Source organism: Pristiophorus japonicus, chromosome 12 (genome assembly GCF_044704955.1).
Source record: "Pristiophorus japonicus isolate sPriJap1 chromosome 12, sPriJap1.hap1, whole genome shotgun sequence".
In the NCBI taxonomy this organism is placed as follows: Eukaryota; Metazoa; Chordata; class Chondrichthyes; family Pristiophoridae; genus Pristiophorus; species Pristiophorus japonicus.
This window is the reverse complement of record NC_091988.1, coordinates 63,369,987-63,394,061: the sequence shown is the minus strand read 5'-3', so window position 1 is coordinate 63,394,061 and position 24,075 is coordinate 63,369,987. Positions and strand designations below refer to the sequence as shown.

General features: G+C 48.0%; 1 protein-coding gene across 1 annotated transcript in view; it reads left to right on the top strand.

Moving 5' to 3' along the window:
* The window catches only part of sema3bl (sema domain, immunoglobulin domain (Ig), short basic domain, secreted, (semaphorin) 3bl), a 203,379-nt gene extending 183,831 nt beyond the window's left edge, over positions 1-19,548 (top strand). The window contains exons 13-17 of the mRNA XM_070895589.1: positions 1,924-1,965; positions 2,077-2,234; positions 7,733-7,800; positions 15,400-15,539; positions 17,776-19,548. Of these exons, the coding sequence (XP_070751690.1) occupies positions 1,924-1,965; positions 2,077-2,234; positions 7,733-7,800; positions 15,400-15,539; positions 17,776-18,219 (852 nt within the window). The 3' untranslated portion in view covers positions 18,220-19,548. The remainder of the gene's footprint in view (positions 1-1,923; positions 1,966-2,076; positions 2,235-7,732; positions 7,801-15,399; positions 15,540-17,775) is intronic.
* Positions 19,549-24,075: the final 4,527 nt, after the last annotated feature.

The window sequence follows — 24,075 nt, the reverse complement described above, 5'->3', positions numbered from 1 at the left end:
GGGGGGTTGGAGGTGGGAGAGGGGAGAGAGGTTGAAGAGGAGGATGGAGGCGGGAGAGAGCTTAGAACCGGGAGAGGGGTATAGGCGGGAGAGGAGTTGGAGAAGGGGGTGGATGCAGAAGGGGGGTTGGAGTAGGGAGAGAGTGGTGGAGGCGGTTGGAGAGGGGGATGGATGCGAGAGAGAGGTTAGAGTCGAGACTGCCAGGAAAGAGGGGGTAAACTCTGCCCAGTACCAGTTACTGGCTTGGCATAAAGGAAAAGTACTTTTTATTTTTGCATGGTCGGGAGAAGTAGAAGTGTTCCCCAAGCTCCACAAAACCAACCTGAGCCGCTGTCGCTACGACGTACCCGTCCAGAAGTTCGGATGTCTCCTCCACCGCTCTCCCCGGACCTACCTTTTTCTGGCCCGAAGTCTGATGGGGCTGCCTATTACTGTGGATCCAGGGGCTGCCCCTGGACACTCAATCTCTGGCCAAAGCCCACCATCCCAGTGTGGAGAAGGCCTTATGATGGACAGGGACACCAGCGAGAATTCCCCTGATCTTCTTTGAAATAATGCCAAATGATCTTCTACGGATGCGTCTATTTGTACAGCCCATAAAGGCCGCCTTGTCTCTGATTGGCTCTCCATTATCACATGACCTATTGCTGATTGGTGCCCTTGGAGGATAAGCCACTTCCTGAAGTTTCTCTGGAATGTGTAACTTTAACCGCCCAGCCCAAATTCTGACTGACTTTGCAAATTGTAACTTGATCCATTTTGACTTCAGAAGCCACAGAGGATAGATCTCCCCAACAGCCACCAAGTTCCAGCCGAAGTCGCTTACCCCAGCACAAGTGCATCCCTCCCCCAGCCGCAGTCCCTTACCCCAGCGCAAGTGCATCCCTCCCCCAGCTGGAGTCCATTACCCAAGTGCAAGTGCATGACCTTACCCCCCACTACACTGCAATAGATGGGGCATTGTGTGCAGTTTGTTAACAGGTTTATTGGGCATGAAGTGAATAGTGACAGTATTGTGAATTCTGGATTTCATCCACTCCAATGATGTCCCTTGTAGCACTCGCATCAAGCTTTCCGAGAAATCGGGTGTGGATGTAAAGGAGGTTGGAAGAATGTGATCCATCTTCCCTGAGTTCCCTGTCTCCCCTCCGATCCTCCCCCCCCCCCCCCCCCCAGCCCATGTCTCTCTCTTCCCTCCCCCACCCAGGCCATCTCTCCGCACCTCCACCCCCCCCCCCCCCCATCCCTCAAGCTCTCTCCCTCTCCCTCCCCCCCCCCAAGCTGTCTCTCTCTCTCTCTCTCTCTCTCTCTCTCTCTCTCCCCCCAACTCGCTCTCCACACACCACCGCCCCACCCCCCCCCCCCCCCCCAAGCTCTCTCCTCCCCCCCCCCCACCACTCCCCCCGTCGCCTCAGCGGGACGCTCGGGGCCTGGTTAGAGGCCTCGGGGCTCGGTAGCTTGTGGCTCAGTCAGACAACATGGTCAGTTCAGAATGAATGTCTTCAGGGCCCCATTTCTGGTTCCGGGCAGGTGGCATCGGGGAGGGATACTCAAGAGGACGTAGGCACAGAAGGACAGTACAAATAGTGAATCCCATCTTTTACATCCACCCGAGAGAGAGCAGATGGGGCCTTGGTTTCACGGCTCATTGGATAGACGGCACCTCCGATAGCGCAGCACTCCCTCAGCACTGCACTGGAGTGTCAGCCTTGATTTTTGTGCTCAAGTCTCTGGAGTGGGACTTGAACCTACAACCTTCTGACTCAGAGGCGAGAGCGCTACCCACTGAGACATGGTTGACACTATCGGCCAAAGTCAAAATTACCTCCCCCCCCCCCCCCCCCCAAGAAAGAGAATTAAGGGGGTAAAAAAATTGTATGGGGGAAATATGTCAAATAATGGTTTCTATTTTAATATTGCCAGATTCCGAATCCCATCACATCTATGGAGATCTCAGTGAAGCGGGTGAGTACCTCCATTCCATGGCATGGCTTTCCTTCACGTCCTTTGGCTGGAGTTGAACATGTGTGTTAATCTCTGCTTAACGTTCCTCTTGTGTGCTCTGCTACCTTGCAGCAACAGCTGTATATTGGCTCGAGGGTGGGGGTAGCCCAGGTGAAGCTCCATCAGTGCGAAACCTACGGCAATGCATGCGCTGAGTGCTGCCTTGCCAGAGACCCCTATTGCGCCTGGGATGGAAGCTCCTGCACCAGATACCAGCCTGCCGCCAAAAGGTACCGTGTCTGCTCCAGAGTCTCTGCTAAAGGCCCTTCACTGCCTTCCAGATAACATGCATGTATTTGAGCGGGGGGTGGGGGTTGGAGTATATTAGTGAGTTGGTGGGTGGGGCGAATGAGCCAGTCTGTGTTCGAACACGGTGAATGAGTTTATTAATGTACTGGTGTGTGAGGTAATGAGCGTGTGCGCGTATGTGCACACTCATTGTATCAATGAGTTCATGCCTCGGAGGTGAAGTACATGTGTACTGGAGGCTTAGAACATAAGAAACAGGAGCAGGAGTAGGCCATATGGCCCCTCTAGCCTGCTCCGCCATACAATAAGATCATGGCTGATCTTCAACCTCAATTCCACTTTTCTGCCAGATCTCTATATCCCTTGATTCCCTACAAGTCCAAAAATACATCTATCTCAGCCTTGAATATACTCAAAGACTCAGCATCCACAGCCCTTTGAGGTAGAATGCCAAAGATTCACAACCCTCTGAGTGAAGAAATTCCTCCTCATCTCTTTTTTAAATGACCTACCCCTTATCCTGAGACTATGCCCTAGTTCTGGACACTCCAGCCAGGGGAAACAACCTCTCAGCATCTCCTCTGTCAATCCCTTGCAGAATCATATATGTTTCAAGAGATCACCTTGTCTTCTAAACTCCAGAGAGTATAGGCTCACTCTACTCAATAGCTTGGCAGTAACAAAATAGATGAGTTGGCGGCACAAATAGATACAAATGGGTATGATCTGATAGCCATTACAGAGACGTGGTTGCAAGGCGACCAAGGCTGGGAACTAAATATTCAGGGGTATTTGACAATTTGGAAGGACAGACAGACAGAAAGGAAAAGGAGATGGGGTAGTTCTGTTAACAAAGGATGAGATCAGTGCATTAGTGAGAAATGATATTGGCTCAGAGGATCAAGATGTTGAATCAGTTTGAGTGGAGATAAGGAATGATAAGGGTAAAAGGTCACTGGTAGGCGTAGTTTACAGGCCCCCTAACAGTAGCTACACTGTTGGACGGAGTATAAATCAAGAAATAATGGAAAGCTTATAAAAAAGGAACGGCAATAATCATGGGCGATTTTAACCTTCCAATTGATTGGACAAAGCATATTGGCCAGCGTAGTCTTGAGGAAAAGTTCATAGAATGTATCCAGGATAGTTTCCTTAAACAGTATGTTGCGAAAGCAACCAGGGAGCAGACTATCTTAGATCTGGCACTGTGTAATGAGACAGGATTAATAAATGATCTCCTAGTAAAGGATCCTCCAGGAATGAGTGACTATAACATGGTTGAATTTCAAATTCAGTTGGAGGGTGAGAAAGTTCAGTGTCCTAAGCTTAAATAAAGGAGACTACAAAGGTATAAGGGCAGAGTTGGCTAAAGTGGACTGGGAAAATAGATTAAAGCGCGGTTGATGAGCAGTGGCAGACATTTAAGGAGATATTTCATAACTCTCAACAAAAATATATCCGAATGAGAAGGAAAGACTGTAAGAGAAGGGATAACCATCTGTGGCTAACTAAGGAAATAGGCGATGGTATCAAATTGAAAACAAGGGCATACAATGTGGCCAAGACTAGTGGGAGGCCAGAGGATTGGGAAACTTTTAAAAGCCAGCAAAGAATGACTAAAAAAATATAAAGAGAGAGAAGGTAGATTATGAAAGTGAACTAGCATGAAATATAAAAACAGATAGTAAGAGTTTCTACAGGTACATAAAAAGGAAAAGAATGGTTAAAGTAAATGTTGGTCCCCTAGAGGATTAGATGAGGGAATTAATAATGGGAACAGTGATATGGCAGAGACTTTGAACAAATATTTTGAATCGGTCTTCACGGTAGAAGACACTTAAAATATCCCAATAGTGGATAATCAAAGGGCTATAGGGAGGAAGGAACTTAATACTATCACTAAAGAAGTAGTACTCGGTAAAATAATGGGACTAAAGGCAGACAAGTCCCCTGGACCTGATGGCTTGCATCCTAGCGTCTTAAAAGAAGTGGCTGCAGAGATAGTGGATGTATTGGTTGTAATGCACCAAAATTCTCTGGATTCTGGGGAGATCCCAGTAGATTGGAAAACTGCAAATGTAATGCCCCTATTTAAAAAGGAGGCAAACAGAAAACAGGAAATTATAGACCAGTTAGCCGAACATCTGTAGTTGGGAAAATGCTGGAGTCCATTATTAAGGAAGCAGTAGCAGGACATTTGGGAAAGCATAATTCAGTCAAGCAGAGTCAGCATAGTTTTATGAAAGGGAAATCAGGTTTGATAAATTTGCTGGAGTTTGTTGAGGATGTAACAAGCAGGGTGGATAAGGGGGAAGCAGTGGATGTGGTGTATTTAGATTTCCAAAAGGCATTCGATGAGGTGCCACATAAAATGTTACTGCACAAGATAAAAGTTAATGGGGTTGGGGGTAATATATTAGCATGGATTGAGGATTGGCTAACTAACAGAAGACATAGAGTCAGGATAACCGGGTCATTTTCCAGTTGGATCGTAGTAACTAGTGGGGTGCCGCAGGGATCGGTGCTAGGGCCTCAAATATTTATAATCTATATTAATGATTTGGATGAAGGGACCGAGTGTAATGTAGCCAAGTTTGCTGATGATACAAAGATGGGTGGGAAAGCAAATTGTGAGGCAGACACAACAAATCTGCAAAGGGATATAGATAGGCTAAGTGAGTGGGCAAAAATTTGGCAGATGGAATATAATGTAGGAAAATGTGAGGTTATCCACTTTGGCAAAAAAAATAGAAAAGCAAATTATAATTCAAATGGAGAAAAATTGCAAGTGCTTCAGTACAGAGGGACCTGGAGGTCCTTGTGTATCAAAGGCAAAAAGTTAGTATGCAGGTACAGCAAGTAATCAGGAAGGCAAATGGAATGTTGGCCTTCATTGCAAGGGGGATAGAGTATAAAAGCATAGAGGTCCTGCTACAACTGTATAGGGCATGGGTGAGGCCACACCTAGAGTACTGCATGCAGTTTTGGTCTCAGTATTTAAGGAAGGATATACTTGCATTGGAGGCTGTTCAGAGAAGGTTCACTTGGTTGATTCCGGAGATGAGGGGTTTGAGTTATGAAGATAGGTTGAGTAGGTTGGCACTACACGCATTGGAGTTCAGAAGAATGAGAGGTGATCTTATCGAAACATACAAGATAATGAGTGGGCTCGACAAGTTGGATGCAGAGAGGATATTTCCACTCATAGGGGAAACTAAAACTAGGGGGCATAGAATAAGGGGCCGCCCATTTAAAACTGAGATGAGGGGGAATTTCTTCTCTCAGGGTTGTAAATCTGTGGAATTCTCTGCCCCAGAGAGCTGTGGAGGCTGGGTCATTGAATATATTTAAGGCGGAGATAGACAAATTTTTGAGCCATAAGGGAGTAAAGGGTTATGGGGAGCAGGCAGGGAAGTGGAGCTGAGTCCATGATCAGATCAGCCATGATCTTATTGAATGGCGGAGCAGGCTCGAGGGGTCAAATGGCTGCTCCTATTTCTTATGTTCTTAGTATGAGGCCGAAATTCCACGGGTCAGTAAGGACTCACCGCTCAGTCAGCGAAGAGGGGCCGCCATTTTCAACATTGCCCTCCTTTATTTTTGGAGCAGTGTATGGGACCGCTCCGGTCGTCATCCCACCCCGTCGGGCACAATCGGTACGAGACCCCCTTTCCGCCCCGCGTGGAAAATGCCTAAAGGGGAGGACACACTGCTGCGGCCACCATTTTATTTTAATTTTCGGCCAACTGCCAAATCGGCCTCACAATGGTGGCCACAGGTTCTCGCTGGCCCGCCAACAGGCAGCCCGGCACTCCCTCTTGCATACCGGGTCACTGGCCTGGCCGAAACCCTCCCTCGTGGCCCAGTGTTTGCCTAAATTGCCTACAGAGTTCGCAGTGGCCCTCCCCTTTAAGTGAAGGGGAGGGACATTGTGATGCGTCAGCGCGATGAATGGCATCTGCGCAGTGCTGATGACTTGGCGCGACGGTCGCTCCGATATTGGGGCGGACAGAACACTTAAAAAAGGGAAGGTACGCCCCATTTGGGGCGGAGGGCTATTTCGGCCCCTATATGTATGTGTTTGCATGAAGATGGTGTGTTGATGTCTGGGCTAGTGAGTATGTGTGTACATGTGTGTACAGTTCTGTTTGCCCATTGAGTACTTTACTATGCTGTATGTGTTTAGATGATTATAGCTCAGTCAATGACCCTGTGACCTCTGATCTTGAACTCTGCATGACATAACTGCAGGAACAATGTGCGCAAGTGCTCAACAGCTTCAGCCAGATTTTGATTTCTCCTTCCAATTTTCCCCCCTTTCCCGGCGCTGGGCTCCATGTCCCATGTGCCAGTCTAGAGTGCCGGCGGGCAACCTGACCACAAGGGCCACCCTCACCTGATGTCCACAGTGTATTTACCAGCACGGGTTGCTGGATAGTCATCAGAAGTGGCAACCCTGGCAGATTACCCTCTCCTGCATGTGGGCATTGAAGCCAATTGCACCTGCCCCCACGGCTGCTCTGGTATAGATCAGCCCACACGAGGGACTGAACGTACGTGAGGGTGTAGGAGGGTGTAATGTATTTACTTCATGAGTTCTTTGCTTAAGAATTCATAGCAACAGATTGCTATTAAGAACTAGTTGGTTTATTAGCAAAAGGTTTAACAATCACACTACACATTACCAGTTCATCCACCAGGCTTACTTCTGCCTGCCTCATCGTGGATCCCCTGAACCCAACTGGCTGGGGTTTTATTGAGGCTTGCGAACATCATGTGACTGGCTAAGCTACTCCCAACTCAACAGCTCAACAGGCCTGTCAGCATACTCACAGGTGCATACAGAAGGGAAACCAGGTGTGGGGGGGGAGTAGTTAAAATGGAGGGGGTGAATAACCCAATTTCATCCCCGACCCATTGTGATTTAAAACTTCCCTCTCTGGGGTTTGGAGGAGCAGGAATGCCCTTCCTGGCCCCTCAATGGGTGTGTAGGCCTCCCTCTCTCCACTCACAACCTCCGGCCCAGTCCCTCCCACCCTACACCCTCTTAATTCGGGCCACCCACCTCCCTCCCACTTTGCACCGACATCCCAACTGCTTTGATGCTAACGAGGTTTGCACGTTAAAAGCAGTTGGGCCTCCTGCTGTCCGCTCGCGAGGCCCCTTTCCCGCCCGGGCCTCACATTTGGCTCCTGTGACCTTTCTAGCCCGTGTGACTCAGTACCGCAGCACGTGGTGCACTTACCCCATGGAATCACCGGGGCGGGGACCACGCTGATGGTCTTAACCCAGGGGCAATTCACATCCACGACTGACAGCGGCAATTAAAGCATTGCTGCGGTCATCGCTGCCGATACAGAAAAGGCGCAGCTCTGACACGCACAGGCGTGTATGCGCACATTTGATCTTCTTGATGCGATTGTATCGAAGGAACCCAGATTTAGTTCAGCACCTCACTTCAGTTCCTCTCTTTATTTAGACGTTTCCGAAGACAAGATATCTGGAACGGTAACCCCATTCACCAGTGTATGGATCAGAGTCTGAGTGGTAAGAAAAATCACTACTCTCCCTCCCCTCCTCCTTTACAGATGACTCGACCAGCATCCTTTAAATACGTCAGGGCGACAATGCTGCGACGAGTTTAATGGACAATCAATGTGCGAATTCAGCCAATTATTAAAAATAACGGGGGCCCTGAGGGCGAGATGCCATGTGTGCAGAGTGAACGGTGTAAATCAGCCAGAAGGTTCTGGAGATTCGCTTCTGACACCGTGTCCCTTCAGCCCCTGAACTTGCTGGTGGATTTGTGCATTAATTGTGTCAGCTGTGGCTCAGTGGGTAACACTCTCACCTCTGAGTCAGAAAGTTGTGGGTTCAAGTCCCATTCCAGAGACTTGAGCACATAAATCTAGGCTGATGCTCCAGTGCTGAGGGAGTGCTGCACTGTTGGAGGTGCCATCTTTCGGATGAGACATTAAACCAAGGCCCCGTCTGCTCTCTTAGGTGGACGTGAAAGATCCCATGGCACTATTTCGAAGAAGAGCAGGGGAGTTATCTCCGGTGTCCTGGCCAATATTTATCCCTCAACTAACATCACTACAACAGATTATCTGGTCATTATTGTTATGTATGGGGAAAGAATCAGACTAAACACTAAGAGTCTCCAGAGTACCTCTCCAACCTGTGAGGCCCCCTTAAATACCTGTGCTCCCAAGGGATTATGAGATCCCTTGGGACTCCAGGGGATGAGCCCTCTAGTGGCTGTACAGAGTAAGTACAAGTTTACATATATAACAACACTCACCCCCCGCCCCCTCCTCCCCCCCAATCAATAGTGTAACTATTTACAATGTGAGTCGATCTGGGGCCCTTCTTGCCCTGATTGATCGTCTGGTGTGAAAGCTGGTATTGTTGAATCATTTGTTGGGTCCTCGCTGGACTGCTATGTAGCTGGCCTTGCTGGGCTGCCTGGTGTGTTGGGCCCTGCTCGGCTGTTGTGGATGATGGGTTCTGCTTCGTGGTTATCCGTGGTGCTGTTTGCCACTGATGTGTGTGTTGGGGGATCAAAAAAGGTAGGATTCAAGGTGGGTTGCTCAGGATAGTCCGTGAATCTGAGTTTGATTTGGTCCAAGTGTTTCCGGTGAATGAGTCCATTTAAAAGTTTGACCCGAAACACCCTGCTCCCCTCTTCGGCCACGATGGTGCCAGGAAGCCACTTGGGACCTTGCCCATAATTCAATACAAATACAGGATCATTGATTTCAATCTCGCGTGACACATTTGCGCGATCATGGTATGTACTTTGTTGAAGCCGCCTGCTCTCTACCTGTTCATGTAGATCAGGGTGAACTAACGAGTGCCTTGACTTAAGTGCTCTTTTCATGAGCAGTTCAGCAGGAGGGGTCCCAGTGAGTGAGTGGGGTCTCGTGCGGTAGCTAAGCAGGACTCGGGATAGGCGAGTCTGCAGTGAGTCTTCAGTTACTCTCTTCAAGCCCTGCTTGATAGTTTGCACTGCTCTCGCTGCCTGACCATTGGATGCTGGTTTGAACGGGGCGGATGTAACATGTTTGATCCCGTTACAGGTCATGAATTCTTTGAACTCACTGGTAAAACATGGCCCGTTGTCACTCACCAGGACATCGGGCCGTGTGTGGCAAACATGGCCCACAGGCTTTCAGTAGTGGCAGCGGACGTGCTCGCCAACATTATCTCACATTCAATCTACTTGGAGTATGCATCTACAACCACAAGGAACATTTTACCCAAGAACAGCCCTGCATAGTCGACATGTACCCTAAACCACGGTTTGGAGGGCAAAGACCATAAACTTAGCGGCGCCTCCCTGGGTACATTGCTTAACTGCAAGCATGTATTACATCTGTGAACGTAGGACTCTAAGTCCGCATCGATACCGCGTCACCACACGTGGGATCTGGCTATCACTTTCATTATTACGATGCCTGGGTAGATACTGTGGAGATCATTGAGGAAGGGTCTCTGCCTTTCTTGGGAACCACTACACGATTACCCCACAGAAGGCAGTCTGCCTGTATAGACATTTCATCTTTGCGTCACTGGAACAGCTTTATCTCTTCCTGCATTTCCACTGGGACACTGGACCAGCTCCCGTGAAGCACACAGCTTTTGACTACGGACAGTAAGGGGTCCTGGCTCGTCCAGGTTTTGATCTGCCGGGCAGTGACGGGTGATTGCTCACTCTCAAATGCTTCCATAAACATGGCTAAATCTGCGGGCTGCGCCATTTCCACTCCCGTGGTGGGCAATGGCAGTCTACTGAGAGCATCAGCGCAGTTTTCTGTGCCTGGCCTGTGGTGGATTGCGTAGTTGTATGCGGAAAATGTGAGTGCCCATCTCTGGATGCGGGCCGATGTGTTGGTATTTATCCCTTTACTCTCAGAAAACAGTGATATGAGTGGCTTATGGTCAGTTTCCAATTCGAATTTTAACCCAAACCGGTATTGATGCATTTTCTTTACCCCATAAACACACGCTAACGCTTCATTTTCAATCATGCTGTCGGCTCTCTCAGCCTTAGACAAACTCCTGGATGCATAAGCAACTGGTTGCAGTTTCCCGAAATCATTAGCTTGTTGCAATACACACCCAACACCGTATGACGATGCATCACATGTTAGTACCAAATGCTTACATGGATCATACAACACAAGCAATTTGTTTGAGCATTACAATTTTCTCGCTTTTACAAAGGCATTTTCTTGGCTTTTGCCCCAAACCCATTCGTCCCCTTTCTGTAGTAAGACATGTAGTGGTTCTAACAGTGTGCTGAGACCTGGTAAGAAGTTACCAAAGTAGTTCAGGAGTCCCAGAAATGACTGCAACTCCGTCAAGTTCTATGGCCTCGGTGCATTCTCGATTGCCTCCGTCTTCACATTGGTGGGCCTGATGCCATCCGCCGCAATCCTCCTTCCCAAGAACTCCACTTCAGGTGGCAGGAAAATGCACTTCAAGTGTTTTAACCTGAGCCCCGCGCAGATGAGTCGATTCAGAACCTCTTCCAGGTTCTGCAGATGCTCAGCTGTGATTCGACCTGTGACCAAGATGTCGTCCTGGAAGACCACGGTGTGCGGGACCGACTTCAGTAAACTTTCCATGTTTCTCTGGAATATCGCCACCGCTGATTGAATTCCAAACGGGCATCTGTTATAAATAAAAAGACCTTTGTTCGTGTTGATGCAGGTGAGGCCCTTCAATGATTCCTCCAGTTCCTGCGTCATGTAGGTTGAAGTCAGATCCAGCTTCGTGAACGTCTTTCCTCCCGCCAGCATTACAAAGAGGTCATTGGCCTTTGGTAGTGGGTATTGGTCCTGCAGGGAGAAACGATTGATAGTTACTTTGTAAACACCACAGATTCTGACGGTGCCATCTCCCTTGAGGACAGGAACGATCAGGCTGGCCCACTCGTTGAACTCGATCGGTGAAATGATGCCCTCTCATTGCAGCCAGTCTAGCTCGATCTCTACCCTTTCTCTCAACATGTACAGTACTGCTCTCGCCTTGTGATGGATGTGTCACGCCCTCGGAATTCGGTGGATCTGCACTTTTGCTCCTTGGAATTTCCCGATGCCTGGTTCGAACAGCAAAGGGAACTTGTTTAAGACCTGAGCACATAAAGTGTCATCAGCGGGCGATAGCGCTCGGACATCATCGCAGTACCAGCGTATCTTTCCCAGCCAGCTCCTGCCGAGCAGCGTGGGACCATCGCCCGGAACCACCCAGAGTGGTAGCTTGTGCACCACCTCATCGTAAGAGACCTTTACGGTAGCACTGCCAATTACGGGAATCAGTTATTTCGTGTAAGTTCTTAGTTTCGTACGAATTGGACTTAAAACTGGTCTTGAGTCCTTGTTGCACCACAATCTTTCAAAGTCTTTTTGCCCATGATGGACTGGCTCGCGCCCGTGTCCAGTTCCATTGACACCGGGAGTCCATTTAGTTCAACATTCAGCATTATTGGGGGACAATTCGTGGTGAATATGTGCACCCCATGTACCTCTGCCTCCTCGGTCTGAGGCTCTGGTTCGTCGTGATCCTCCGTGGATCTGTCTTCTTCTGCAACATGGCATTTTCAGGTTTAACAGGAATAGTAGTTTGCCTGCACATACGTTGGAGGTGCCCCATTGTTCCACAGCCCTTGCAAACATACCCTTTGAATCGGCATGAATGGAAACAATGATCATCCTCGCAGCGCTAACAAGGTGTTAATGGCCTTGCATTCATCACCCTTGATGGTGGACTCTGAGACATCTGCGGACGTGCATTTGCAGGTATGTGTGACCTGCCCTGTACGTTGCGATTCGAAAACAACATCACTTGGTTCACAGTACTTGTGGCAGCACTTGTGTGCTGAGAGATTTGCTTCGTATTGTCACTGGTGGCAATGAATGCCTGGGCTATCGCTGTGGCCTTACTGAAGGTTGGGGTCTCTACAGTCAAAAGTTTGCAAAGTATGGTTTCGTGGCCAATGCCAAGTACAAAAAAGTCTCTGAGCATGTGCTCCAAATATCCTTCAAATTCGCAATGTCCTGCAAGGCGTCTTAGCTCGGCAACATAATTCGCTACTTCCTGGCCTTCAGACCTTTTGTAGGTGTAGAACCGGTACCTCATCATCAGAACACTTTCCTTTGGGTTCAAATGCTCTCAGACCAGTGTGCACAAATCATCATACGAGTTCTCCGTGGGTTTCACTGGAGTTTCACTGGAGTGAGCAGATTCTTCATAAGGCCATACCTTGGTGCCCCACAGACGGTGAGGAGGATCGCCCTTCATTTGGCAGCGTTCTCTTCCCCATCTCGCTCGTTGGCCACGAAGTATTGGTCGAGTTGCTCCACAAAAGTTTCCCAATCTTCTCCCTCCGAGAATTTCTCCAGGATGCCTACTGTTCTCTGCATCTTTGGGTTCGCTATCTGTATCTTGTCGCCAGTTGTTATGTATGGAGAATGAGTCAGACTGAATATTGTGAGCTCAAAGTAAAATATGACCTTAGTCTTTTATTGCAGGTCTCCAGAGTGCCTCAGGATCCCTTGGGACTCCAGGGGATGAGCCCTCTGGTGGCTGTACAGAGTAAGTACAAGTTTACATATATAACAACTATCACATTGCTGTTTGTGGGAGCTTGCTGTGAGCAAATTGGCTGCCATGTTTCCTACGTTACAACAGTGACTACACTTCAAAAGTACTTCATTGGCTGTAAAGCGCTTTGGGGCGTCTGGTGGCTGTGAAAGGCACTGTAGAAATGCAAGTCTTTTTAGTAACCGCGTGCATCTTTAACACGCCGTTATTTCTCCAGCAAGATTTGGTCCATTAAGTTCAAAGATGAGTCCGTCTTGTAGCAACTACAGAATCTTTTCCTTTCATGTGTGCTCAACAAGGTATGGGATGTTTGCGTTAGGAAATGGAACATTTTCCTGTTTCAGGCCCTCGTGTCAGGACCAAGCACTTCCCGGATCGGATGTAGAACAGTTTGATAGCCAAAGAAAAACTAGTATTCTGCCCTCAACAATTGCCCTGAAATCTAGTGTCAGGAGAACACCACTCCTGCAACCATGTGACCATCTCCATTTCCCACACAAAACCAGCCTGCAACCTGCCTGAGGGAGATTGTCAGTTTAGGTCAGTTTTGTGCTTTCAGCTGATTCCTGCTAATAGCTGGGTCGAGAGCGTCAAAATTCATTTCACAAATAGAGGGCTCTCTCAAGCCATTAGTCTGGACTAGACACGGACCCAGTTACTAGGAATGGAAGATTAGTGAGTTGACGAACATCAACTCCTCCATTTTTTTTTAAGTGAAACTTTAATAGCTACAGTTTTCCCTTTTTCTTGTTCTTGTTCTTGCTGCCTGCTGTGCGGGCTGGGACCCGTGCCTTTTTAAAGAATGCTCCTGTCACAAAGCAGCTGGTCCTGTGTTTGAGGCTCCTGCGGCGAGTTCCAGGCCTGCACTGTTTTGTCAGGTGCCCCCCTCACAGAGGGAGAAGGACAGTTGTAAAGGGCCAAAATCCCCCGCGGGGCAGTCGGACGTTGACCAGCATCGCCGAAGGTCTGGGAGGCAGATAATTTTCCCACCCTTTCTCTCAGAGAATGGTGCACGGAGCAGGGAGAATGGAACTGGTTGAAAAGAAAAACTTATCCAAAAGAAATAAAGTAGATACACGACATCTTCCATGTTGGGTCCTTCCCCAAGCCCCTCCCTATCAGGCCTCCCAACCCCGCTCCCCCCAGGCCTCCCCGTCCACTGTTGTTGAGTTTTATCTTTGACCTCTCTAAAACCAGAAAACAACTCCATTTGTTTTTTCTCAAAACAACTTATATTTATATAGCGCCTTTAATGTAGTAAAACGTCGAAGGCACTTCACAGCAGTGTTATAAGACAAAAATTTGACAAAGAGCCACATAAGAAAAAATTAGGGCAGATGACCAAAAGCTTGGTCAAAGAGGTAGGTTTTAAGGAATGTCTTAAAGGAGGAAAGGGAAGTAGAGTGGTGGAGGGGTTTAGGGAGGGAGTTCCAGAGCTTGGGGCCTCGTCAGCTGAAAGCACGGCCACCAACGGTGGAGCGATTATAATCAGAGACTAGAATTAGAGCAGTGCAGATATCTCGGGGAGCTTGTGAGGCTGGAGGAGATTACAGAGATAGTGAGGGGCAAGGCAATGGAGTGAATTGAAAACAAGGATGAGAGCAAGGAAAAACACTCTTCTAAACACAATCTAAAATATGTACTTCGATGTCTAATTTTGATACTCCAGAGCATAATATCGTAGAGGTAATAGTCCTCCCTCAAAGTGCCCACACCCTTTCTGGCTCTTGATTAATGCACTGCCGGCACTTTACCAAGTTTGTGTCTGAGTATAACTCTGTTCGGATTGACGCCCATTGTGGTGCAACCCTACTCTTATAATTGGCTCATTAGGTGCAGTTTCCATGGCAGCCTAGTGGTTGCCATGCCAGTCATTCAACTTTCAAAACCACTGTCGGAAGCTTCAAGTATTTGCAGCCCTGGCCCTAAGGGATCGTGCATCTCACTCCCTCAACTCCCGAAAGATCTCTACCCTCATTATTTCTATGAGTAGTAACATGCATTTTGTGTAGTCCCAGGAGTGACCTCTGCTCTTTGACCCCATTTTTTGGCTCTGTGATTGACAAGAACGTATGTAAACCCAACAAACTAGTTTGAGGTCTCTTCTACATAGAAAAATATTAATAAAGGATATCAGCAAATCAGGAGTCAAACTACTCTGCCAATATTTTAAAGATAATTGACAAAAGAACCAGAGGGAAAATTAGGAGATTTTTTTAATGCAGCGAGTTGTGATCTGGAATGCATTGCCTGAAAGGAAGCAGATTCAATAGTAACTTTCAAAAGGGAATTGGATAAATACTTGAAAAGGAAAAATTTGCAAGGCTTAGGGGAAAGAGTAGGGGGAGTGGGACTAACTGGAGAGCTCTTTCAAAGAGCCGGCACAGGCACGATGGGCCGAATGGCCCCCTTCTGTGCTGTCATATTCTACGGGAGGTACTGATGGACCAAACAATTATTTCCAAGATTTAGCATAATCCCAATCATTGAATCCGCAATAGCTTTAAAAGTGCTTCTACTTTTAATTACTCGCAGTGGAAGAGTTTGACAGTACGGAGGAGAGAGTGGTTTATGGGACCGAACACAACAGCACCTTTCTTGAATGTGTCCCCAAATCGCTTCAGGCCACCGTCAAATGGTTCATACAGCGAGCTGTGGACGATATGAAAGATGAGGTGAGTGAAACCATTTAATTCTGCCACCTCATAAGCTACTGGGTGGCAGCTTTGGTTATAAGACCAGCCAGGAAATCCCGCGGAGTGATTTTATCACGTGAATATTTAGGGGCCGAAATTGCCCCCCCCCCCGCCCCCGCCCCCACCCCAAGCGGGGCGCACCTTCCGCTTTTAAAATATTTTCTCTGCCCCAACCCATGACCCATGAACTTCAGCTGATAGAATTAATTTTTGGTGGGGAGCATGTTGTGGCGGCTGCGGGGCGACAGTGCCCTTGCAGCGGGTCGATTGTCCCGACCAGTCATCAGCGCCACGCTAAATATGTCAGCGCGATGCGTCACAATGTCTTTCCCCTTCAGTTAATGGGGAGGGCCGCCGCGAGCCCTGCAACAAGTTCAGTTTGGGCCACTGGTCCGCCAGGGAGGGTTTCGGCTGGGCCAGCGGCCTGGCACCCAAGATGGGGTGCCAGGTTGCCTGTTGGCGGCTCGGCCAAACCCGGGGGGGGGGGGGGGGGGCATAATTGTCGGTGGCAGTTGGCCGACAAAAATAAATAAAATGGAGTCGCTGGTAGTGCGACCTCCCCTTTAAGGGTAGACGCGCTGCCCAGCCACAGATAGCTCCCCACCGGGTAAAGCTGTCAGTGGCACCGACCGGCGGCAGCGCTCCCGCAGGGCAATATCGCGTGAAGGGTGGAAAGGGGGTCCCCACCGGTCAATAAGGGTTCGGCACGTGCCTGGTGGGTGGAGCAGAAACCCACTTCTGGCCCCGGGGCAATTTGGGCGGGTCGGCTGATCCGTCTTCCCCCCGGTCGATAAGGCCTCTGTGCTCTCCGCGGTAATGGAGCTGATGGAGGGGGACAATTTCAGCCCCTTAATGTGTTTGGGTCGTCAACTTTTGTGAAAATATCAGAGGAATTTGAAGTGAATGTGTGAAGTGTTTGTACAGTGGAATCTCCAAGCTAATGTCTCTCAAAGACTTGTGACTGAGTCTAGTCCAGATAGAGCGGGGGTCAAAGACTCCTCCTTAGAGCAGAGGAGCCAAAGAGAAGATTTGATCGAGATGTTCAAAATCATGAAGAGTTTAACTAGAGTAAATAAAGAGAAGCAGTTTCCAATGGCGGAAGGGTCAGTAACCAGAGGGCTCAGATTTATGGTGATTGGCAAATTGGCAAAAGAACCAGAGGCAACACGAGGAAAACCTTTTTTACGCAACGAGTGGTTAGGATTTGGAATGCACTGCCTGATCGGGCGGTGGATACAGATTCAATAGTAGCCTTCAAAAGGGAATTGGATAAATACTTGAAGTAGAAAGAATGTCAGGGATATGGGGAAAGAGCGGAGGAGTGGGACTAACTGGATTGCTCTTCGAAAGAGTCGGCGCAGACTCGATGTACCGACTGTCGTACTAGTCTCTGATTCTCTGATTCTATGGGGTCGAAATTGCCCAATTGCACAAGGACAGTTAACACTGCCGGCCGGCGCTAACAGAATGCAGTGTGTTAGCGCATGAGTGCGTCGGCCACATCGACCCGCGTGGAATTCCCCCGGGGCTCCGCCGGCGAAAGGTGGTTTGCTCACCGGCACGACGATGACGTCATCAGCGTGTGCGCCGACACCTTTGCGCCCCGTGCAGGAAATTGCCCAGCGGGACAGGAGGTCGGAGTGGGGCAATGCGAGAAGCTGCGGTGGCTGGGGCGTCCCGGCCGCCCTTAAAGGGAAAGATGGACGACTTTTCAGCCAGCCCGGCAATGGCAGCCGCTGGTGTGGTCGGGCCACCATCATGCAGACCGGCACCCCCTCTGGAGCTCCCATGCAGCAGACTCACTGGCTTTTAAATGGGAAAAACGGCACATGTGCGAAGTTTTGAAGGGGCCCGCGCTGCCCATTAAAGGAGCCACGCGGCCCAAACAATAACCCTCAAATATCTGCTATCTGCACTCCTCCAATTCTGGCCTCTTACGCATCCCTGGCTTTTATCGCTCAACAATTGGCAGCCGTACCTTCAGCTGCCTGGGCCCTAAGCTCTGGAACTCCCTCCCTGAACCTCTCTGCCTCTCCACTTCTCTCTCCTCCTTGAAGACACTCCTTATACTTTTGGTCACCTGCCCTAATATATCCTTGTGTGGCTCGGTGTCAAATTTTGTTTGATAATCGCTCCTGTGACATTTTACTACGGTAAGGGCGTCATGTAAATGTAAGTTGTGGTTGTTATTTGAATCACTGGTTCATTTTTGCAGGTGAAAACCGACGAGCGTATCATCAAAACTGAGCACGGCCTCTTATTCCGGAAGATTTACCGAATGGACGAAGGAACCTATTACTGCAAGACGATGGAGCACGGCTTCACGCAGACCGTGACCAAGATCTCCCTGGAGGTGATCGAGAGCGAGCAGCTGGAGGAAATCTTCAACCGCGACGACGAGGAGCACATCAACCGCCGCTGCATGACCCCGCCCCGTCGGCTGCACAGTCAGAAGCCCTGGTTCAAGGACATCATGCAGCTGATCGGCTACTCCAACCTGCACCGGGTGGAGGAGTACTGCGAGAGGGTGTGGTGCAATGGCAAGCAGCGCAAGAAGCGCAAGATGATGATGAACAAGTGGAAGCTCATGTCGGAAGGGGGGAAGAAGGGCAAGAACCAGCCCCGCAACAGGACGCCGAGGCACACCGCCGACACATAGAGGTGACTGACCTCTGCCTGGATTGTATATAAGGACCCTGAGGCCAAACTGCAGGCCCAGCATTCGCAGAGCGGTGAAGTAACATTGCAAAATGGACGTTTCTCAATTGAGGCTGTGAACCCCATCGCTCACTATTTTGGGAGTGAGGATGTCCATTGGTCAAAAAATAGAACCAAAGAGCGGCAAATGTCTTTCGCATCTTCCACACCCACCCCAAGTCCAACATAGACCCCGAATCAATTATATCATATTATTTTTGAGTTTACTGCACTATAATATTGTCCTTGTTTCTTTAGTAGATAGAAATATAACGGTAAACTCTGCCTATTTATAAATGTTATTTAATGTCTCATTGGAATTACCGAATGTTCAGTCTAGGGACAGAGGAACCCATCCACTATATTTGAGCAGAAAGCATGAAAAAATAGAGCAAGGAATATGGCTCAGTGGTGCCCGACTTGTTCAGCCTCTGGTCTGTCGGATATAGTTCTCAGTGCATAATAATGCCAAGCACCTGATGTTTTCAATGTGTTTGACCCAGGAAGGCGGAGTATTCCTGACTTTGCGGTCGCCTATCAAAGCGAATCAAATACTGTATTAGGGAAACCGGATGTCCCACTGTCCTGGAGCAAGAGTCAATTCTTTATAATTGCTTCCATGTTTTAAGAACTTAAGAACATAAGAAATAGGAGCAGGATTAGGCCACCTGGCCCCTTGAGCCTGCTCCGCCATTCAATAAGATCATGGCTGATCTGTTCATGGACTCAGCTCCACAACCCTGCTCGCTCCCCATAACCCTTTACTCCCTTACCGCTCAAAAATCTGTCAATCTCCGCCTTATATTCAATGACCCAGCCTCCACAGCTCTTTGGGGCAGAGAATTCCATAGATTTACAACCCTCTGAGAGAAGAAATTTCTCCTCATCTCCGTTTTAAATGGGCAGCCCCTTATTCTATGCCCCCTAGTTTTAGTTTCCCCTGTGAGTGGAAATATCCTCTCTGCACCCACCTTGTCAAGCCCCCTCTATGGGCCCAAGTTTCCACATGATTTGCGCCTGATTTTTAGGAGCAACTGGTGGAGAACGGACTATCTTAGAAATCACAATTCTCCACATTTTTTTTTTCTGCAGTTCTAGTCAGGTAGAACAGTTCTACTTTGGAACAGAATTTTTTCTTCAAAAGGGGGCGTGTCTGGCCACTGACGCCTAATTTCAAAGTTTCCACAGTGAAAACGGACTCCAAACTAAGTTAGAATGGAGCAAGTGAAGATTTTTGTAGAACTGAAAAAACCTGTTCTACACATTAAAAAATCAGGCGCAGGTTACAAATTAGGCGTCCAGAACGAGGTGGGGGGGGAGGGGGGGGGGGGGGGAAGGGAAGTCATTAAATTCTACAATAAATCCTTATTTATACTTCTACAAATATTATACAAATAAATCCAACCTGAATAAACATTTATAAGCAAAGAAAAGATTAAATAAACCATCTTCCTACCTGTGTGAAAGTGCTTCAGGCACAGAGAATGCTGCAGTCAGCCTGAGGCACCCGTTCTTCCCGCGGGGGGGTGGGGGTAGGAGGCGCCCGTTCTTTCCCGCGGGGGGGGGGAAGAGGCGCCCGTTCTTTCCCGCGGGAGGGGGAGGAGGCGCCCGTTCTTCCTGCGGGGGAGGGAGGAGACAGTGAGAAGGCTGCAAGTGCTGATGTGCTGATGGCAATGTGCTTTTATTAAAAAAAATTTCAAAAATTAAACAGCTACAAAGAACTACAAAAATGGCCGAGTGCCAATGTTTTTTTCGCACTGCGCATGCGCGAACGCTCCAACGCGCACCCGCAGCGTTGCCGGCAGGAAAAAAACTAATTTAAATAGTACCCGCCCCCTCCCACGTACAAAATCGGTGCGAGTGTAGGCTCCGCCCCCCCCGGGCACCGCGCCAGGCAGACAAGGAGCTGCAGAACGCTCCAGAATCGCGAGGTTTTTTTTAGGCGCCGTTTTAGGCGCGAAAAACGGGCGCCCAGCTCGGAGGGGCGCCCGTTTTTTATCGTGTGGAAACTTGGGCCCATTATCTTATAAGTTTCAATAAGATCACCTCTCATTCTTCTGAACTCCACTGAGTATAGGACCAACCTATTGAATCTATCCTCATAAGTCAACCCTCTCATCTCCGGAATCAACCAAGTGAACCTTCTCTGAACAGCCTCCAATGCAAGTATAACCTTCCTTAAATACGGAAACCAAAACTGTACGCGGTACTCTAGGTGTGGCCTCACCAATATCCTGTACAGTTGTAGCAGGACTTCTCTGCATTTATACTCTATCCCTCTTGCAATAAAGGCTAACATTCCATTTGCCTTCCTGATCACTTGCTGGACCTGCATACTAACTTTTTGTGTTTCATGCACGAAGACCCCCAGGTCTCTCTGTACTGCAGCACTTTGCAATTTTTCTCCATTTTAATTATAATTTGCTTTACTATTATTTCTGCCAAAGTGGATAACCTCTCACTTTCCCACATTATACTCCATCTGCCAAATGTTTGCTCACTCACTTAGCCTGTCTATATCCCTTTGCAGATTTTTTGTCTCCTCCTCACAATTTGCTTTTCCACCCATCTTTGTATCATCAGCAAACTTGGCTACATTACACTTGGTCCTTTCATTCAAGTCATTAATATAGATTGTAAATAGCTGAGGACCCAGCACCGATTCCTGCGGCACCCCACTAGTTACTATTTGCCAACCAGAAAAATATTCATTTATCCCGACTCTCTGTTTTCTGTTAGTTAACCAAACCTCTATCCATGCTAATATATTACCCCAAACCCTGTGAACTTTTATCTTGTGCAGTAACCTTTTATGTGGCACCTTATCAAATGCCTTCTACAAATCGAAATACACCACATCCATTGGTTCCCCTTTATCCACCCTATTCGTTACATCCTCAAAGAACTCCAGCAAATTTGTCAAACATGATTTCCCTTTCATCAAACCATGCTGACTCTGCTTGATTGAATTATGCTTTTCCAAATGTCCGGCTACTGCTTCCTTAATAATGGACTCCAGTATTTTCCCAACAACAGATGTTAGGCTAACTGGTTTTATGACCACTATATAAAGTGTGGCCTGATAGTCAGAGAGAGGTTCTCATATCTTGCGATTTTTAGTAGTTAACAGTTTAGGTTTGTTGGCGGGGCAATTGAGCGGGCCATCTTTAGTGTTTCATTCAAAATGGTATTCAAACTCGGACCATGACTCCCGGTTTTGTGAACCTCTGCTACAAGGGATGGGTGTATTCCCAGGGATATATTCTTGTGAGTGTATTCAGGTGGGTTATATTCCGATGGGTATAGCTGGGTATATTCTGATCGGTATATTCTGATAGGTATTTTCCCATGGATGTATTCCGATGGGTGTATTCAGGTATGTGTATTCCCAGGAGTATATTCCGATGGATATAGCTAGGTGTATTCTGATAGGTGCATTCTAATGAGTGTATTCTGATGGGTGTATTCCCATGGGTGTACACCCATGGTTATATTCCGATAGGTATAGCTGGGTATATTTCAATGTCCTTTCCGATGGGTGTATTCTGATGAGTGTCCAGTTGCGATATTCCGTTTTTAGAAAGTCCTGTATGCCTCCTTATCTGGACTTTCCCTATCGGCCAAGTCTGGTTCTTTTTGGTGCCGCTTAATGAAAACCAGACTTAAAGGAAAAACAAGCTGTGATTTACATTGTAAATAGGGGACTTAGCATTTATCAGAAACCCTTCACCTACTTATAAGCACTGTAGAAAAAAACTCAACACGAGATTCTATTCTGGTGCAGTAAATTTATCTTTGTATTTTCCATTAATCTCTGACTGTATTGTTCCTGGTAGTTAATAATATTTGATAAACTTGTTATCAACTCTTCAATGGAAGCCACATTACACAGAGTACAAATGGACTAAACCCCCCCCACCCGCCCCCACAAAGATTCCAATGCTTTATATGAGGACAGGAGGGAAAAAAGTTTAGGCAGCGAGTTGTTATGTTCCGGAAGGCACTGCCTGCACAGATGGTGGAAGCTGATTCAATACTATCTGGCAAAAATGTACTGGATAAATAATTGAAGGGAAAAAAATGACAGGACTATGGTGAAAGAGCAGGGGGAGTGGGACTAATTGGATCGCTCTTTGGAAGAGCCAGTACAGGCGCGATGGGCTGAATGGCCTCCTGTGCTGTATCATTCTATGATTCTATACATTCAGAAAATAAGGTGTTATTTCAAGCCTGCAATCTCTGAAGCTGCTGGATTATTATAAAAGCCCAACTGGCTCACTAACACCTTTCAGGCAAGGGAACCTGCCATCCCGAACTGGCAAGGCCTACACGTGACTCCTGTCACGACTGCAGTTGACTCTTAATGCCCTAGGAATGGGCATTAGAGTCTTGCAGACCTTGCCATCATAACCCACATCCCTTGAAAAAAATTGAAGCAGAAGAAATCTGGCGACGTTAATTGAACCGCTCTATTACCCACCTGCAATCGCCCCCCGAGTATCCATTGTTTTTGATATTTTTAGGGTTGCTTAGGGGAAGGGCAAAGACCCATACTGCAGGACACTGCCAAGATTGGAAACTGCAATGGAGAAGATGAGATCACGTTTCTCAGCTCAGCACAATCTGAGCCACTTGCAATCTCTCCGACAGCACAGGCCTACGTTATTTCTCCACACGACAGGAAGGTTTTAGCCATTTCTCATTGTATAGCTGTACCACAGCAGGGATCTTACTGTGCTATCAGCAGGAAGCCTGGCCCACAACAGCACACATCGGAAAGATGTGCACAGTGTGCACCCAAATATCCAACATGCACTTCTGGCAGGTGCCCCGTAATGGAGAGAGCCATAGGATCATAGAATCATAGAAAATTATGACACAGAAAGAGGCCATTTGGCCCTTCATGTCCCAGTTAATAAAGAATTACCCATCTAATCCCACCTTCCAGCTCTAGATCCGTAACTTTATAGGTTACGGTTCTTTAAGGGCACCTCCAAGTACCTTTTAAATGTGATGAGAGTTTCTGCCTCTACCACCCTTTCAGGCAGTGAGTTCCAGACCCCCACTGCCCTCTGGGTGAAGAAATATTTCCTCTGCTCCGCTCCAATCCTTCCACTAACTACTTTAAATCTATGCTCCCTGGTTGTTGACCCCTCTACTAAGGGAAATAGGTCCTTCCTATCCGGACTATCTAGGCCCCTCATAATTTTATACACCTCAATTGAATCTCCCCTCAACCTCCTCTGTTCCAGGAGGTGTGGTATATCAGAGAGTGTTACAGCGAGGCGTGGTATATCAGAGTGTTACAGTGAGGCGTGGTATATCAGAGAGTGTTACAGGGAGGCGTGGTATATTAGAGGAGGCGGGAGGGTCAGGCCAGCCAAAGTACGTCACCTCCGACTGCTATCCAATGAAAACTGGTAGAAAATCTGCAGTTGTCGCCATCGGCTGTGGGCAGGATTGATTTGGATCTGATTCCGCCCGCATTTGAACACTGCTGAAGGTCACGGGCCAGGGATTGACCACTTGGTCGAGATATTGGCCGTTGGGTTGCCATGCCAACCCTTCAGGACTGACCTGGAGTCCCCAGGAATTGAAGATTAATCTCCAGGACACTGCCGCGAGCAAAAACCCAGGAGAAAAATCATCAGGGTATAACATTTTTGTTTTACATTTTCTTCAAACACTTATTAGTTATATTAATTGGAGATGGGGGGGGGGAAAAGACTGACGGAAAGTCAAGAATGATCTAATTGGGTAACAGAGTGTTCATTTTGCTAGTTTGCCGTGGGACAGTGGGGCGCCGCGAAGGTGGACA